Genomic DNA, 17416 nt, shown 5'->3' on the forward strand with positions numbered 1-17416 from the left:
GTTAAGAAAAGTTTTACTTATCCTGTAATTGATAATGGAGTGATAGTGGCAATGGAGGATCAGCTTAAAGCAGATTTAATCGTAGAGGCATTTGCTAGAATTCATAGTTCAGGAAATATTAATGAACTTGGCAAGTCTGGGAGGGAATCTACAGTAGATCAATATAGAGAGCTGCTCATGATTGAAGAAGATCAAGATGACTTGCTAAACATGCCTTTTACTAAAGCAGAGCTTAATCTTGCCCTACGAACAGCAAAAAAATCGGCACCAGGCAAGGATGATGTGAGTTATACTATGTTAGAACATCTCAGTGAGAAATCGAAAGAGGTTTTGCTGGAGTTATATAATAAAGTTTGGAGCGAAGGGAATATTCCAAAGGACTGGAAATCAGCTGTGGTGATTCCTATTTGTAAACCAGGAAAAGATCCCACAAAGCCTGATAGTTATAGGCCAATTGCACTGACTTCTAATGTTTGTAAAGCTATGGAGAAAATGGTGAATAGTAGACTGATGTATTATATGGAAAGTAAAGGATTCCTTGCAAATTACCAGAGTGGATTTAGAAGGGGCAGGACTTCAATGGACCCAGTTGTTTGTCTAGAGCATGAGATCCGTAAAGCGCAAGTCAATAAAGAAACTGTGGTGGCAGTTTTCTTTGATATTGAGAAAGCTTATGATATGATGTGGGTGGATGGACTTCTTATTAAGCTAAGAAAAATGGGAGTATGTGGAAGAATGTTCAGATGGATAAGAGATTTTTTAACGGGGAGGAAAATTCAAGTACGAATTGGTGACAAGTATTCTAAAGTATTCGAGGTTGAAAATGGTACCCCTCAGGGAAGTATAGTCAGTCCATTATTGTTTTCAGTCTTAATAAATGATGTTTTTAAGCACCTGGATCATGGTATGGGGTTTTCACTTTTCGCTGATGATGGAGCAATATGGAGTAGGGGGAGGAACATTGATTTTTTGGTAAAGAAACTACAAGGAGCTGTTGATAGGATAGAGGAGTGGTCATACAAATGGGGCTTTAAATTTTCGGTTGAGAAAACCAAAACTATGGTTTTTACAAGGAAAAAAATTGTAGGAGATGTTAAATTAAAACTTTATAATCAAGAGCTGGAAAGAGTAAGCAGTTTTAAGTATTTGGGGGTCTGGTTTGATGAGAGGATAACATGGGTTACTCATATTAAAAAGGTTGTAGATAAGTGTAAAAAAGTTGTTAATGTAATGCAGTGTCTAGCTGGAAATGACTGGGGAGCTGATAGGAAGGCATTAAGTGCAGTTTATACAGGAATGGTTAGGTCCACGCTAGACTATGGGAGTGTTGTATATGGATCTGCGGCTGTTACAAATCTGAAAAAGTTGGATGTTGTTCAAGCTCGAGCATTGAGATTATGCACAGGGGCTTTTAAGTCTACCCCGACGGCAGCACTACAAGTTGAAATGGATCAGTTGCCTCTTGACTTAAGAAGGAAACAACTGTCATTAACTTATTTGTTTAATTTACAAGGGCAAAAGCGTGATCATCCTACACTCGGGGTTCTTGAGCCGTGTTGGGAGAAAGAGAAGAGTCAGACAAAGAGTTTTGGGTGGAATATCCTGCGATCTGCTGCAGAATTTCAGGTAGGAGATATCCAGATTAGTCCAGTGTTTCATTTGCCAACCTTTCCTCCGTGGGTCTGTCCTGAGGCCAATATAGATGATTATCTGATGGAAAGAAAACATGATAAAGATTTTGTATGTAATAGGCATTCAGTTCAAAATCATATAGACAGCTACTTGGGGCATGTTCAAATATATACTGATGCTTCCAAAATTGTGAATGGTAAAGTGGGAGTGGCTGTTGTAATTCCAGAGTTTAATGTTAAAATTGGGAAAAGGATTAGTGATTTTGTGTCTGTGTACACGGGGGAAATGTTGGCAATTTTGTTAGCAATCGAATGGATTGAGGAGAACCGACCACTGCGAGCAGTAGTATGCACCGATTCAAGTTCAGTATTACTCAGTTTGAAAAGTGGTCATTCAGATAGTAGACCAGATCTTCTAATTGAACTTCGACAGGCATTGTACAGAGTGATCGGGATGGGACTAGTGGTGGTGTTCCTATGGGTTCCGGCACACATAGGGGTTAGAGGGAATGAGACTGCGGATAACCATGCAAAACAATCGGTTAGGAAATCTATGGTGGATGTTGAGATGAACTTGAGTAAGATGGAGGCAAAGTCAATTGCTAAGTTAAAAATAAAGGAGAAGTGGCAGGCTGAATGGGACAGAGAGAGAAGAGGTCGGTGGTTCCACAGGGTTAAGGGGAAGGTGGGGCCAATGAGGAGCACATGTGGAAATAGGAGGTTTGATTCAGTTTGCTCTAGGTTAAGGTTTGGGCATACAGGATTAAATATTTCATTGTTCAAGATTGGAAAACACATTTCAGGCAATTGTGATTATTGTGGACAGCCAGAAACAATAGAACACATATTCATGGAATGTGAGAGATATGATTATGAACGGAAGAATATGTTAGACAGCATCTGCAATCTCAAAATGGAATTTAATTTAATAGAACTTTTACAACAGCATCCGAGTAACCGTAGTTTTAAAGTTTTATTTCAGTTTTTGATTGATACGGGTTTAGTCCGTCGGATTTAAGTTTATCTTTCCTTATTCAGATTTAGTTTAGCTGTTCCATGTTCACACTCCTTATCAGTTGGTGGCGGTAGTGCACCTCAAAGTTGTTTGCCAACCGCCAGTAAAACTCCACAAGAAGAAGAAGAAGAAGAAGAAGGAAATCGCCATTTCGCACTGTGCTGGAGGTAAGACGAGTCCGTTCGTATTGTAATTCCTAATTTAAGCTTTATGTAGCTCAAGGGTGTCGAAATCGTGTCAGAAAGGACCGAGTGGCTGCAGGTTTTCGTTCCAAACAGGCAGGAGAACACCAAACTCCACTTATTTCATCAGATCTTCAGTGTAGCTTGATGAAATGAATGGAGTCTGGTGTGCTCCTGCTTGGGGGCGGGGGGCGTGTGGTGTCTCTGCTAACGCGGCTCACTCCGCTGGTGTTTTCGGACTGTAGGAGAGTTTTTTTTTCTTTCTCTCCTCTCCGTTGTCCGGGCGCTGTACAATTTAGCGCGTGCGGCGTGCCCACACGTATCTTGGATATCTTCCTAGCCAGCAGTACCGGCCACTCGTGTTGTTCTCTCGCGGGGAGCTGCGGCTTCTCTCCGTCCGTTCCTCGTGTTTTGCTAGCATTAGCTTCTCGTTCGATGGCGTTGTTAGCTTCCCGGCTGGTTCCGGTGTTTGTTTGTTTTTGTTTTTGTAGCGGCTACCGGCGTTTGCAACCCAATCGGTTACTATATTTCGTCTGGCCAGCTGGCTTCCTAACCGCTCGCGGTGTTAGCTTATCGGTTAACCGTGTTCAGGGTTTGCTAAGCGTGGTGGTTAGACTGCTGGAGGAGCCCACCGCAGATCGGCCGGGGGTGGGGGCGTAGCGGCTTCAGAGCGCGTGGACGCGGGTCGGGACGGGTCAGGGGGAATAGCGTGCCCACTATTTTTTAAATAAACACACTGTAATGTATTTATATTTTTTGGTGTTTGTTGAAATGAAGTGTCTTGTAACAAATACAGCGTTGCAGTTATGAACATATTTTATGAACAAGAACAAAATGATCAGTAGTGTAACCAAACTAAACATAAAAATGTAAAGAGGAGAAAATAAAGTAAATAATACAGAATAAATGGTGCAGTAAAGGGTTTGTGTAAAACTTGCAAAATGTTTGACATGTACAAAAAGTGCATATACAATATTTTAATGAAATCTGTCCTTATTTTTCAGGTCTCAACTTCGCGGTCTGGTGTGATTTGCTGGTTCTGAAGACGGTTCTCCTGCTTGTTCTTCTCCTGGTTCTCTTGCATTTGAGTATCATCTGCTGCTGCACCCAACATCGAACACTACACAAACATATCTAAACACATTTACGTGTATATTCCAGCACACACACACACACACACACACACACACACAGACTCTCACACCGCTGCTCAGTGGTTTTCCTGCTGCTAAGGTAAGTTGAATCATCAATATCAGTGGATTCACTGGTTTCGCAGGTTTAATATCATTAATCGTCACTGGTCATTGACTGTGGTGTCTTTGTTGAACTAATTGGGTTTTTTCTGTTCTTCAGATGCCGAGAGCCCGGGGTCATCGGCGTGCTAAGGCGGCGAGACGCAGGCTGGCGCAGCCCCAGGACTGGAGTCCTGCACCTGCTGTTCCGGAGTTTGTGGCCCGTGAGTGTCAGAATGTTCTGAGATGTTTAACTGTTGACCTTTGACTCTGTTGTTGTGTTGTGTGGCAACGTTGCCAGATTGAGGAGAAAGAGTTGAAGAGTGATGTTTTTCACCATGAAACTTGTTAAACGTGATGTAGTGACAAACACTGTCTATTTCCTTTGTCCTAAACAGGGCGTGGCACAGGCTTTCGGCACCGTGTGCGGAGATGGCCAACTTCTGTCCTGACTGGGAAGTCCCGCAAGTTGGTCACTCCTGCCCGGGATCCGGAGAAGAAGGTATGAGTTGTTATTTTTTTTATGCAGACAGCAATTGCTGGAAGGACTCACAGCTGGTGTCTCTAACCTAAAGCAATGTCTCTGTGAATGCAGATGGTGTTCGTCGTTGGAGACTCGCACCTGAGGGCCATGGTGGACGGGTATGTAGCTGTGCCCGAGGGACCTCTGTGCTTCTCCTATCTGTGTGTTCCAGGTGCAGGGGGCTCCCAGCTGAGGACGGAGCTCCTGCATGCTGACCTGCCCTGGACCCCAGATGCTGTGTGTGTGTGCGCCCCCAGCAACGACCTTGTGTCCCGGACTGTGGACAGTGCAGGTCTCGACTTCAGTGCTCTCTTGACCACGGCCTGCAGCTTCTGGCCCAAGGTGGGTTGATTTTCTACTTGTGGTTGTCAGTAGTGATGCAGAAATTAGCTCTTTATGTTGTGAAGCCACGGGGAGGAAGTTTGGGTTTAAAGATGGAGGCTGATGAATGTTGTTTCAGCTAGGACTGGGCGAAATAGCAATAAATGTGATTACATTTTTTTTTTCATATCATTGTATTTCAATTATAATCACGACATGTTATATTGTTTTTAAACCAGTTTTAAAGCATCTGTACTGAAAAATAAAACTATGGAATAGTTTAATATTTTATGAACAAACCAAGTAAATAGCAGTGCAATTAAATAATGTAAACTTAGAAAAATACAAGAACAATTTAACTTAACAGTGCAGTAAAAGGGGGAAAAAAAATCTAGCACCAAGATAATAAAATCTTGCGATGCACCGTTTTTTTCATTAAAAAGAAGAACTGAACGGTTGTTAAAGTGTGACTGTTTACAGCCGTGAGGATTCAAAACGAAATTCTTTTAAACAGACTAGTGTGGTATTTGTTTACTTGACGGTTTCATAGGCTGTCAGCCATCTTCCTCAGACTGTTGGTCACATGATGTTGCTGTGGCGTGTCTTGTCAGCTAATTTATACAGGTTTTGGCGCTATTTTCCCACTAATGGAAGTGGGAGAACAGTGCAATCTGCAGTTTGACTTCTTTAGTGCAGCATCCCAGGCGTGTGAAAGCACAGTACATCTGGTATGCTGTACTGAAGAAGTCGAACTGCAGATGGCCCAGGCCTGTCTTCACACCAAGAGCGTTGTCTCGTGGTTTCAGGCAGGAAACGGAGGCTCTCGCTGGTTGTGTTGGTGTTGTTGTTGTTGTGAATGCACAGCTGCTGTGAAGAGACTGTTTTTTCTGCAGCTTGTTCTCCATCACTCCATTTGACTTCATGGCTAAATGTGTCTTTGTAGGTGTTCGTGCTGGACTTCCCTCCACGCCTGAACATTGAGCCTGGCCTTCAGGAGCTGCTGCGTCAGGAATACCATCGTGTCGCAGCACGTATGGGTATGTTAAGGTTTTGTTGGTGTGTGTGGTTGTAATGGTGGTCAGTCATCACAAATGTTTTTTTCTGAATCGACATTTGATAACTGAAGGTGTGTGTTCTGTTCTCACTCTTCAGGTGTCCCGTACGTGTCTGTGGCAGAGCACTTTCCCCTGCACCGGTTGGAGCTGTGGTGCCCTGACCAGGTAAGCAGAGCATGTTTTGTTGTTCTGTGATGCAGACCACTCTGTGGTCTTTTTAGTTAGATACACTGGTTGACTAAAATGTCTCCTTTGCTCCATTTTCAGGTGCACTTGAGTGACTCGCATGGGATGGAGGTTTTGGTCCAGCTGCTGTGGGAGGCTGCTTTCCAGCAGCTGGTGCCTCCTCCATCCCAGGCACCGGTGCGTCCCCCTGCGCCAAAGCGTGCCAGGGTTGCTCCCAGGCTGGTGGTGACGGGACACGTCCCCGTGCCCCGTCACAGGAACCCCTGGGAGTGGAGTGTGGTTGGACAGGGGGGCAAGGTAAGGTGTTTCTGAGTTCATGTGTTGTTTAAAGTTTTTGCCATGTTTTCTCAAGTCCCAAAGCAATTCTAATCAATTGTGTCTGGTGTTGTTTTTCATAGGCTGCACGCCCGGCGGAGGGATCCTCTGCGATCCCTCCCAACCCGGTGTGGTTCAGGGGGCCCATGTTGGACGCCATGGAGAAGGTGTCCCCTTCTTCTGGCTCTGACGGCGGCCCTGCTGTCCCGCCAGCTGGCCAGGTAACTTTCACACTTATTCCATGATGACACTGGTTAACCAAGCAGGAAGACAGTTGTTGAAAAGGAGTTTTTTTTTCCTTCTTCTTCAGACCTCCCGTGTGGTGCGTCGGCCAGCAGGTGTTGGCAGGAGGCACAGGGGGGGAAGGCAGAAGGTGGGTAGAATGTTTGTGTCTTTGATGTAGAATTGGTTGTGACATTTAAGCTGGACATTTTGAAATTAAAAAAAGAGAGTAACTTAACTGACAGCTGTTGTCCTTTACTTTGCAGGTGTTGGCAACTCCTTCACCTGCTTGTGAGCCCATGTCTGCTTCTTGCCCCAGCCCACCAGTCCCCCAGGTTGGTTCTTGGTTTTATAGACTGAATAGCTTATTTGTAGATGACCTGCTTTATTGGTTCTCAGTTTGAATACGCTGTAAAACTTTCTGCTTCCTTTTTGTGTCAGGTGGAAGCACCAACCCAGGAGGTGGTGGAGGAGGTGTTGCCCCCGACTGCAGGCCCGGTTCCAGCGGCGGTCGGGGAGGAGGTTCCTGCAGCGTGCCCTGCTGTGCCGACGGAGCGACGCCTCATCCCCGAAGCTAAGTGTGCCGTTCTTGAGAGTTCCGGGTCAGGCCAGTCAGGGGTTCGTGTGAGCGCAGCGAGGCCAGCAGCAGTGGTTGATGTCAGGACTGGGATCAGGCTTCTGAAGGCTGTGCAGGGATCCTTCCATCAGGGCAGCTCGAGGTTTATCGATGGTGGGCAGCAGTGCATGGCGATCGCGGGGTTGAGCTTAGCCAGACACACTTTGAGCAGTGTGTTCTCGTGGGGGAGGCAGGAGCTTGATGATGCTTTGGTTTCGGGTGATTGTTTCTACAAGTGGGTCATGAGCCGCCCTGGCTTCAAGCCTTGGTCATCTTATCTGTCTGTGACTGACCTGCCAGATCAGATCAAGGTGGATGGTCAGGTGCTGAAATTTACTATTGGCTTCACTGCGTCAGGTTGTATGCACATGTCTGAAGGTGATTACACGTCTGAAGGTGCCTGCGTTGATAACAGTGTGTTGTACACTCTGCCGGATGGACTAAAGGAGGTCTTTGTTAAACGTGGACACAGTGCATGTCTGCTTACAATGTGTTCCAACACGTCTGCCATCATCTTCGAGGACGGACGTTTTGCTGTGGTGGACAGCCATCCACGGAGTGGTGTTGGCTTGTTTGACCCCAGAGGCACCAGCGTGCTTCTGCAGTTTACAAGTTTTGAGGACCTGGAACACTACATCTCTCAGTTGTTTGACAGCCTAAGTTCAGGGTCAGGCCAGCCGTACTTTGAGCTGTGTGGCATTCATATTGGTGGGGGTGCAGGTCCAGCCCTGTCTGTTGGTCCTCTGGTGAGTCACGTCGCTGAGACGAGTTCTGCTCCAGCACCACAGTCTCCTGAGGCATCTGAGAGCAAATCACCGGCTGAGGCTCCTGCAGGCTCTTGTGTGTCTGAGAGTGATGTTGGTGTTGCTGCCAGTCCAGCACTGTCTGGTGTTTCTGTGGAGAGTCACGTCACTGTGATGAGTTCTTCTCCACCACCACAGTCCCCTGAGATCACCGAGTCCAGGACTGTGGCTGAGGCTCCTGTAGGTACTTGTGTCTTTGAGAGTGATGTTGCTGCCAGTCCAGCACTGTCTGAAGTTTCTGTGGAGAGTCACGTCACTGAGATGAGTTCTGCTCCAGCACCACAGTCCCCTGAGGTAACTGAGTGCAGGACTGTGGCTCAGGCTCCTGCAGGTACTTGTGTCTTTGAGAGTGATGTAGGTACTTGTGTCTTTGAGAGTGATGTTGCTGCCAGTCCAGCACTGTCTGAAGTTTCTGTGGAGAGTTACGTCGCTGGGACGAGTTCTGCTCCAGCACCAGATTCCCCTGAGGCAACTGAGAGCAAAACATTGGCTGAGGCTACTGTAGACACTTGTGTCTTTGAGAGTGGTGTTGCTGCCAGTCCAGCACTGTCTGGAGTTTCTGTTCAGACTGTTGCCAGTGTTGTGAGCAGTGGTTCAACTGCAGAAACAACTGTTACTGATGGCAGGAGGCGTAGGACTTCTCGTTACACTCGTTTGTTAAAGAAATCAAAGCGCTACGATGCTCCTGAGCTCAACGCTGATGTGGAGTTTGTAGCTGCTGTGAGGACCGAGGAGCTGGTCTTCTGTCCTCTTGATGTTGATGTTTGTCGGACTTTGTGTAGCAGGTTTGATGTTGACTTTGAGCGGATCAGTGCTTCTGCGTCAAGCCGGGTTGGTTTGCTGGGTGTTCCTTGCAGGAAGGAGAAGGTAGTGGCTGATGGGAACTGCTTCTTCAGAGCCATCTCTCAGGCTGTGAGTGGCTCTCAGAAGCACCATCGTAAGATCAGACTGGCTGTCTGTAAACAGCTGGAGAAAGAGGCAGCTCAGTACCAGGGCTTGTTGAGATCTGAGTTCTCCTCTGTCTCCCAGTACATTCAGCAGTCTAGGATGAGGTTTGTGGGTAGTTGGGCCACAGAGGTGGAAATTCAGGTTACAGCTGACTGGTTAGGAGTTAGTGTGTGTACCTTCACCGATGGACGCTGGTTGAAGTACGGTTGTAGCAGGAAGCAGTTGTCGCCACAGTGTATTTATTTGGAGAATATTGGTGGGACTCATTTTGAGAATGTTGTCTGTGTTTGTGAGCCTGGACTGGAGAGCTGTTATGGCTACTGTAAAGTGAGTGAGGTGACTGGTTACAGCATGAGGTCGAGGATGGTGGAGGCTTTAGTTTTGGATGTCGATAGCTCACGAGTTGGATGTGAGGTTTATGACAGAAGCGTTTCTGATGAGGGTAGACCATTTGAGTCAAAGTGTCAGAAGCAGGAACAATGGAAAAAGGAGAAGACTGGTAAATTGCTCAAGAAGAAACGGAGAGTACATTACAGGAAGAGATTTCATGAAGATGTGATTTTCAAAGAGAAGGAAATTTCTAGGCTTGTTGAACATTATAGTAAAAATATATCTTACAGGGACAAGGTTAAAGAGGCCAGTGTTCGTAAATATCAAGAAGACGTGCAGCACAGGGACAAGGTTAAAGAGGCCAGTGTTCGTAAATATCAAGAAGACGTGCAGCACAGGGACAAGGTTAAAGAGGCCAGTGTTCGTAAATATCAAGAAGACGTGCAGCACAGGGACAAGGTTAAAGAGGCCAGTGAGGAGTGTGCTGAGCCCTGTCAGCTGGTTCCTTCTAGAGGACACCTTTGGATTTGCTACACCTGCCATTCTAAGATCAGTAAAGGTGAGACTCCAGCTGAGTGCTGGATCAATGACCTGCAGCTTGATCCCATTCCACCTGAACTGGGATGCTTGCATAGTTTAGAGCAGCACCTGATTGCGTTGCATATTCCGTTTATGAAGATGTTGGCACTGCCAAAAGGAGGGCAGAATGGAGTACATGGACCGGTCACCTGTGTTCCAGCCAACATTGTTCAGACCACGAACGTGTTGCCGCGGTCGAGTATGGAAGGCTCTCTCTTACAGGTCAAGCTGAAGAGAAAGTTGACCTACAAGGGACACTATGAGTATCAGTTTGTGGATACTCTACGTGTCCGGCAGGCGCTAGACTATTTAAAGAGAACCAATGTTTATTATAAAGACATTGAGTTCAATGACGACTGGGTCAATGAATTTTGTAGGCAGGAAGATGGGGAAGAGGAAGAGGTTGAGTCAGACAGTGAGGATGAGGCAGTGAAGGAGAAGGTTGACGTTCAGGTTGTTGTAGAGGGCGAGGCAGCCCATCAGGAAGGTGGTGAGGTTCATAAAAGGCCTGCAGTTGTTGTTGAGGAGGAATCAGCAGACATAATTCAAGATGAAATGTTACATGACAGACAGCAACACTGCATGTTTCAGGACACTTGTCTTATGCCTGTTGATATTGGTCAGGAGGCTCTAGACCAGTATTTTGAGGACATAGTCAATGTAGCGCCTGCAGAGGGGAACAGTCCAGTCCGGATGCTTTCTGATGATTCAAATGAAGCTAAGTGTTTCCCCGTGTTGTTTCCTTTAGGACAGAAGACCTTCCATCATGTGCGGAGTCATGCTTTGACGTTGTCGCGTTATTTTAATAACCGGATCATGCACGCTGATGGCCGTTTTTCTCAGAATGTTGAGTATATCTTTTTTGCTCAGTTCATGTCTGAGATGGACAGGGTGGTGTCCAGTGTTTCCGTTGCGCTGCGTAAGGGAAAAGGTGATCAGGGTTCGGTGCAGATTAGCCAGAGTATGTTGCAGGACGAGGAGTCTCTGAAGCAGTTGTTGCAGTTTGACAATGGTTTCCGGTTTCTGAAGCCTATTAGAGGGACTCCTGCGTTCTGGCAGTCTGTGCAGAAGGACATCTTTGCCTGTGTCCGTCAGTTAGGCATCCCGACGTGGTTCTGTTCGTTTTCGTCTGCAGATCTGCGCTGGCAGAACCTTCTGACCAGCATCCTGAAACAGGAAGGCAGAGTGCAGACGGTGGAGGATTTGGAGTGGGCAGACAGGTGTGAGTTGTTGAGGCGTAATCCTGTGACTGCGGCCAGGATGTTTGATTACAGGTGGCATTGTTTTCTGAAAGAGGTTCTCATGTCTCCTTCTGAGCCAATTGGCAGAATCATCGATCACTTCTACCGTGTTGAGTTTCAGCAGCGCGGTTCTCCTCATGTTCACTGCTTGTTCTGGATCGAGGGCGCTCCTAAAATTGACCAGAACACAGATGAGGAGGTGGTCGAGTTTATTGATAAGTATGTAACGTGTGAGCTGCCCTCAGACGACGACACATTATTGGACATTGTGTCGTCGGTTCAAACACATTCCAAACGACACTCAAAGTCTTGTCGGAAGAACAAAACAACATGTCGTTTCCATTTTCCAAAACCTGCTACTATGCGTACATTCCTCTGTAAGATGAAGGAATGTCGCTGTGACAAACAGAAGCTGATGGAGGCCCAGAAGAATCCTGATTCAGAAAACAAGCTGGTCTGTAAGTGCTTTGAGAAGGATCACCCGATGAAGAAGGAGGTCGCAAAGGAGATTTTGGCGTCTGTGAGCAAAGCTATCAGGGAGGAGGAGCCGTTTGACAGTGTAGAGGAGTTGTTTGCCAGTCAACACATCAACCAGGATATCTTTGAAACGGCCTACAGGAGGTTAGAGAAGAAGACCAAGGTTGTGTATAGGAGAGGCTTGAAGGAGGTGTGGGTAAACCAGTATAGCAAGAAGTTGTTGAAGTGCTGGAACGCTAACATGGACCTTAGCTTTGTCACCGATGCCTACGCTGTAATTGTTTACATCATTTCCTATATTACAAAAGCAGAGAGAGAAATTGGCCTACTATTGAACAACGCCCAAAAAGAAGCCTCCAAAGAAGGAAACCTCTCTGCTCGAGAAGCCCTGAAGAAGCTGGGCAGTGTATATTTACACAACAGGGACGTTTGTGCCCAGGAGGCGGTGTATAGGCTAACCAACATGCATCTGAAGGAGTGTTCCAGGAAGGTGGTGTTTGTTCCAACAGGGGACAACATCGTGAGGATGAGTTTACCCCTCCATGTCCTGAAGGAGAGGGCGTCATCACATGATCTGAGCTCAGATGACATGTGGATGACCAGCATAGTGGACAGGTACTGGAACAGGCCTGATGGTGGTGTGTTTGACGGCATGTGTATGGCCACGTTTGCCTCGGAGTATCGTGTTCTCACCAAGAACGAAATTTCTCCAAACAGAATCCAGTTGAAGAACGAATTGGGCTTCATCTTGAGGAGAACACGATCTCAGTTTGCAGTTGTCCGCTACATGCGTTTCAACTTGGACAAACAACGGGAGGCTTATTTTCAGGGTGTGCTTCAGTTGTTCCTTCCTTATAGAAGTGACTCAGAGCTGAAGCCCGAGGGCTTCCAGCTCTTTGAACAGTTCTATAACGACGGTGAGGTGACGTTTGGCGACGGCTCTGTTCATAGAGTCAAGGTGGTGGTGGATGAGAACAGGGCCCAGTTTGAGATCGATCCTGAGAACCTGGAGCGTGCTGAGGAGATCGCACACCATGTCCACGGCCTTGAGGAAGACGCTTGGGGGGACCTGTGTCCTGAACAGGAGCTGGAACGCGACGAGTGTGCTGAAGAGTTGAGAGAGCAACAGGCAACAGAGATAGCAGGTGAGCAGTTGGTGGAGGGTCTGGAGAACGTTCCAGATCTGCAGGAACGTGGCCGACAGGTGGCCCAGTTAGAGAGAAACAGGCTGGTGTTGTCTCGTGCTGAGGGCTTAGCTCTAGTTAGGTCTCTGAATGAGACACAGCAGGCTGTTTTCTACCAGGTGAGGCAGTGGTGTCTGCAGAAGGTGAGGGGTGAAAACCCACCACCTCTGCATGTCTTTCTGACTGGGGGGGCGGGGTCGGGGAAAACGCATTTAATCAGGGCCATCCAGTACGAGGCAGGGAGGCTGCTGTCAACACTTTGTGATCAACCAGACGAGATCTGTGTTTTGTTAACGGCTCCGACTGGAATAGCTGCGTACAATTTAAACGCAGCAACAATTCACCACACATTGAGCATCGGCAAACAGTGTAGTTTACCTTACATCCCTCTGGGTGAAGATAAACTAAACTCTCTGCGCGCTAAATTCCGTCACCTCCAAATTCTAGTCATTGATGAGATCAGTATGGTGGATCACCTTCTGTTGGCGTATGTCCATGGCCGCTTGAGGCAGATCAAGCAGACTGGAGACTTTTCCCCGTTTGGTAACGTCAGTGTGATCGCTGTGGGAGACTTCTACCAGTTGCCTCCCGTTAAAGGGAAGCCTCTGTATAGCAGTCAGGTGGGTGTGGACCTATGGTGCCACTTCAGTGTGGTGCAGCTGACCACGGTGGTGAGGCAGAAGGACAGCGTGTTTGCTGAGTTGCTCAACAGGTTGAGAGTGCGTTCCAGAGATACCCCCATGTTAGAGAGTGACGTCCACATCCTGAAGAGCTGTGAGACGGGCGAGGAGAGCTCAGCCTTGCACATTTTCCCCACTAACCGTAAAGTGAATGAGCACAACTTGAAGCAGCTGTGTCGGACGTGTCCCGATCCTGTGACCATTGAAGCTCAGGACTTCATGAACAACAGGAGCACGGGGAAGCTGGAGTTGATGGCTGGGCATCACAGTGCGGCGTTGGACACATCCTTAGAGGAGACTCTGAGTCTGGGTCCGGATGCCCGTGTGATGCTGTGTAAGAACGTGGACGTGGAAGATGGTCTGGTCAACGGAGCATGTGGCACAGTCACTCATATCCAGTTGAGACAGGGTGACAGCTTTCCTCAGACAGTTTATGTCAAATTCGATGATGAGAAAATTGGTTCCCAGAGGAGGAAAAAGCGCTCACATGCTCCAGTGGCCTGCCGGCTTTCTACTGCCATCGATCCGGTGGAGGAGAAGGCCACCAAGCGTGGAGGTTTGCGTCGTCAGTTCCCTCTGAAGTTGGCCTGGGCGTGTACCGTCCATAAGGTGCAGGGCCTGACGGTGGACCGGGCCGTGGTGTGTTTGGAGAAGGTGTTTGCGCCTGGCCAGGCCTACGTAGCTCTGAGTCGTGTGAGGGATTTGTCTGGACTCATCATCATGAACTTTAAAGAGAAGTCCATTTACTGCAAGGACACCATCAAGGAGGCCTTGGACAGGATGCCTCCATTTTTGATTGAACAGCCACAACCTTCATTAGACACGCCCACTCTGTCGGTGTATCTAATGAACGTTCAAAATTTAAGTCGCCACCTGGTAGATTTGGTGTCCTGCACACAGCATTTGCAGCCAACCTGCATTGCTGTCACAGAGACGTGGCTCACTGAACAGTCCTCACTAGACGGCGTCCAGATTGACGGCTACTCTTTCCACAGCCGCCCTCGTGCTCTGTGTTACAGCAGCAGTCACCCCAAACTGTTAGAGCTGCAGGCTTTAGAACATGGTGGAGTTGGTTTGTACAAGCTAGCAGATTCGGACTGTGACATCCTGCAGGCACGTGATTTGGATCTGGAGTGTTTGGTGTGCCTGTGGAACAAATTCAACATGGTGATGGCAGTAATTTATCGTCCACCACGTTACCCAAATTCCCTCTTCAAACACAACCTGCAGCGGTTGCTGCATTGGCTTAATCCAATCAGTGACACCATTGTAGTCATGGGAGATTTTAATGAGAACATTTTAACAGGGTCATCAATCAGCAAATTAATGGGAAGCAAAGGATTTGATCAGCTGGTGACACAAGCGAGCACAGAGAAGGGGACTCTGATTGATCACGTTTATGTGAGAAGCAGACGGTTTGATGTGGAATGTGCAGTGATGCCCACGTACTTCAGTGATCATGAAGGAATTCTGTGTAGTTTCAGAGCTAGAGGTGACCAGGGGCAGCTGGAGGAGCTGGACAGGTGGTTTGAGCTAGATGATGTGGAGTTTGAGGATGTTGAGGGGATGTTTGAGGACGAATTGGACTGATTGAGTCAAACTGAGCTACGTGTCAGTGGGCCGAAGCAACTGTTTCTGTTTGTTGTTGTTGATCAGCTGGTTTATACAGGAAACTGAGTCATTGTGCGGCGCTGCTGCTGTTGAGGGTTTTCCGTTAAAGCACTTTGTCTACCACTCCAAATCTTGTTGTTATGTATCATGTGTATTTATTGAATTTTTTTTAACAAATTTGTTGTGATATGACATGAAATGAGTTATTGTGTATGAATTACGAGATGGTCTTGTAGATATTTTGATATTTAACTTATTGACAAGTTCCAGGTTGAACCTGTGGAGAATATCGTTTGATCAATGAAATCATGTATTAATTAATGTCAGTGGAATCATGGCTCTGTACTGTCTGCAGTTCTTGGTGTCTCTCTGTGGTTCTGTTTCTGTGTTGTTCCAGGTGTGCCTCTGTGGTCCTGGACCTGGTCTTTGTGGTTGTAGGTGTAACTTTGGTTCCAAATGTGGTTCTAGGCTTGGCTCTGTGTTGTAGTTGGTGCTCTGTGGTTCCAGATGTGTCTCCAGCTGCAGGTTCCCTGGTTCCAGATGTCAGTCTCTGTTTGCCAGTCCCAGCTGTGCTCTGTGATCCACCTTTTCTTCTTTTCTTCCTGATGTTTTGCTTCAGAGTTCATCAGTCTTCACTGAGGTTTGATGTGTAAAATGTTATTGAACTCCAGTCTTTTAAAGGATTTACAGTCAGTCACTGATGAGACATTAATTTTCATCTCCAACATGTTCTGAATGAACACATCAGGATCAGGAAGAGTTTCAGTGCAATAACTGAACTGTAAATATGTTATTTGACACAATGTTGTTTTGATTGGCCTGACGTGTAGTTATATTATAGATGTTGTTTGTACAAATGTTGCTGTGTTCTCTGTCTCTGTCTCTGTCTCTGTCTCTCTCTCTGTCTCTCTCTCTCTCTCTCTCTCTCTCTCTCTCTCTCTCTCTCTCTCTCTCTGTCTCTCTCTCTCTCTCTCTCTCTGCCCGACAGTCTCAGGCATGCCAGTTTAAAAGAAAACACCAATGATGATCACTGGTGCTCTGAGCTCACTGTTGATGGAGTCTCTGAGATGGCGATGGTGGAGTGAGAAGAAAATGTGAATCTGAGGTGTTTTCATCATGTTTTAAACATTGGTCATATCTGAGCAGCCAAGCAGACTCTCTCCTCTGTTCTCCTCTTGTGTGTCTCTAATCTGTGTCATTGAATCTCCTGAATGGAGAATCAGTGAAGGTGTTTACTGCAGGTGTCTGTTTGCTTTGTTCTCTCCAGGTGAACCTTCTGGTTGAAGATGCTGCTGTGTGTCCAGCTGATAGCACTGTGGAGGACACACTACCACTTTGATGTTCCTGGTGGACATTATTTCCTGGACATGGGCACTGTGGAGGACACACCACTACTTTGATGTTGCTAGAGAGCATTGTTTCCAGGGCATTGTATAAAGTCTTAAATTTACTGACATTTTCAACACAAGATTTTTTAGGTGTGTGGGTAGGTTACTTTCTGAATGTAAACACAGTAAAGTTTGATTACTGATTACCTCTCAATTTTCAGTTGAACTTTCAATTTATAATTAAGCTAATGAATTTAATCTAACTCACAATGTGTGTTAGTTTTTAGATAAATCATTGTGATGAGGTAACCTGTGATGATCAATAAAGTGTTAAGTGTTGACTGTAAAATGTTGTCTGTCTATAAATCAATGAGGCGTTTCCTCTGTCGTGGAGCTCAGGTCAGCTTACAGTTCTGGTACTTCACTGAGGACAGTTTGAGTGAACCATTCTCCATAGATGCTGTTCCATTATGTACTTGTTCCTGACAAAGGAAGATGATTTCCTGTATTCACAGCTGGAACGGAATGTTGATGTTCTCTGACCTTAAAGATGTTCATTTAGTCAAACTGGGGAATAAAACATTTTGATTGTGTTCAAGGTCATTTCAAAGTGATCTGAGTTAAATAAGGTTGTGTTGTGAAACTGTAGTATGGATCATGACCCATGTGACCTGCTGAAAGACTGATTTCAAGTGTCTGCTGTGTGTGAAGAGATATTTCTGCAGGGTGAGACATCTATTTAGATCATTACAAACACAATATATCCATGTGAGTGTGATTCCATACATTCATTTGCCTGTTTGAGCAGCAATCCATCACTCGTGTGATTTATGGTCACGGAGCGCCATCTACTGTGGAAAGCAGGGACAACATGCAGAATGTTTTACAGCAGCTCTCAGATCAGCCCTGAGGCTCAATGCCCATATATGGCATAAGT

General features: G+C 46.5%; 1 protein-coding gene across 3 annotated transcripts; it reads left to right on the forward strand.

Moving 5' to 3' along the window:
* Positions 1 to 3836: 3836 nt before the first annotated feature.
* LOC115393324 (uncharacterized) lies at positions 3837 to 16911 on the forward strand. Of its 3 annotated transcripts, none has more exons than XM_030098277.1 (11): positions 3837 to 4284; positions 4459 to 4562; positions 4656 to 4925; positions 5848 to 5941; positions 6057 to 6124; positions 6227 to 6442; positions 6544 to 6681; positions 6771 to 6833; positions 6949 to 7017; positions 7124 to 9784; positions 9839 to 16911. In XM_030098277.1, exons 1-11 carry the CDS (start codon positions 4182 to 4184, stop codon positions 15128 to 15130), a joined length of 9078 nt encoding a protein of 3025 aa, XP_029954137.1. In that variant the 5' UTR covers positions 3837 to 4181; the 3' UTR covers positions 15131 to 16911. The 3 variants fall into 3 exon arrangements, with proteins under 3 accessions (XP_029954137.1, XP_029954136.1, XP_029954135.1); XM_030098276.1 differs by having other exon boundaries at positions 7124 to 9676; positions 9731 to 16911; XM_030098275.1 differs by having other exon boundaries at positions 7124 to 16911.
* Positions 16912 to 17416: the final 505 nt, after the last annotated feature.

This window comes from Salarias fasciatus, chromosome 8, assembly GCF_902148845.1.
Source record: "Salarias fasciatus chromosome 8, fSalaFa1.1, whole genome shotgun sequence".
Taxonomy (NCBI): Eukaryota; Metazoa; Chordata; class Actinopteri; order Blenniiformes; family Blenniidae; genus Salarias; species Salarias fasciatus.

Coding starts and splice junctions, on each gene's coding strand:
- LOC115393324 (XM_030098275.1), top strand. CDS start 4,182: ATGCCGAGAGCCCGGGGTCATCGGCGTGCTAAGGCGGCGAGACGCAGG. Junction 6,834..6,948: donor ACAGGGGGGGAAGGCAGAAG/GTGGGTAGAATG, acceptor TTTACTTTGCAG/GTGTTGGCAACTCCTTCACC. Junction 7,018..7,123: donor CCAGCCCACCAGTCCCCCAG/GTTGGTTCTTGG, acceptor TTTTTGTGTCAG/GTGGAAGCACCAACCCAGGA.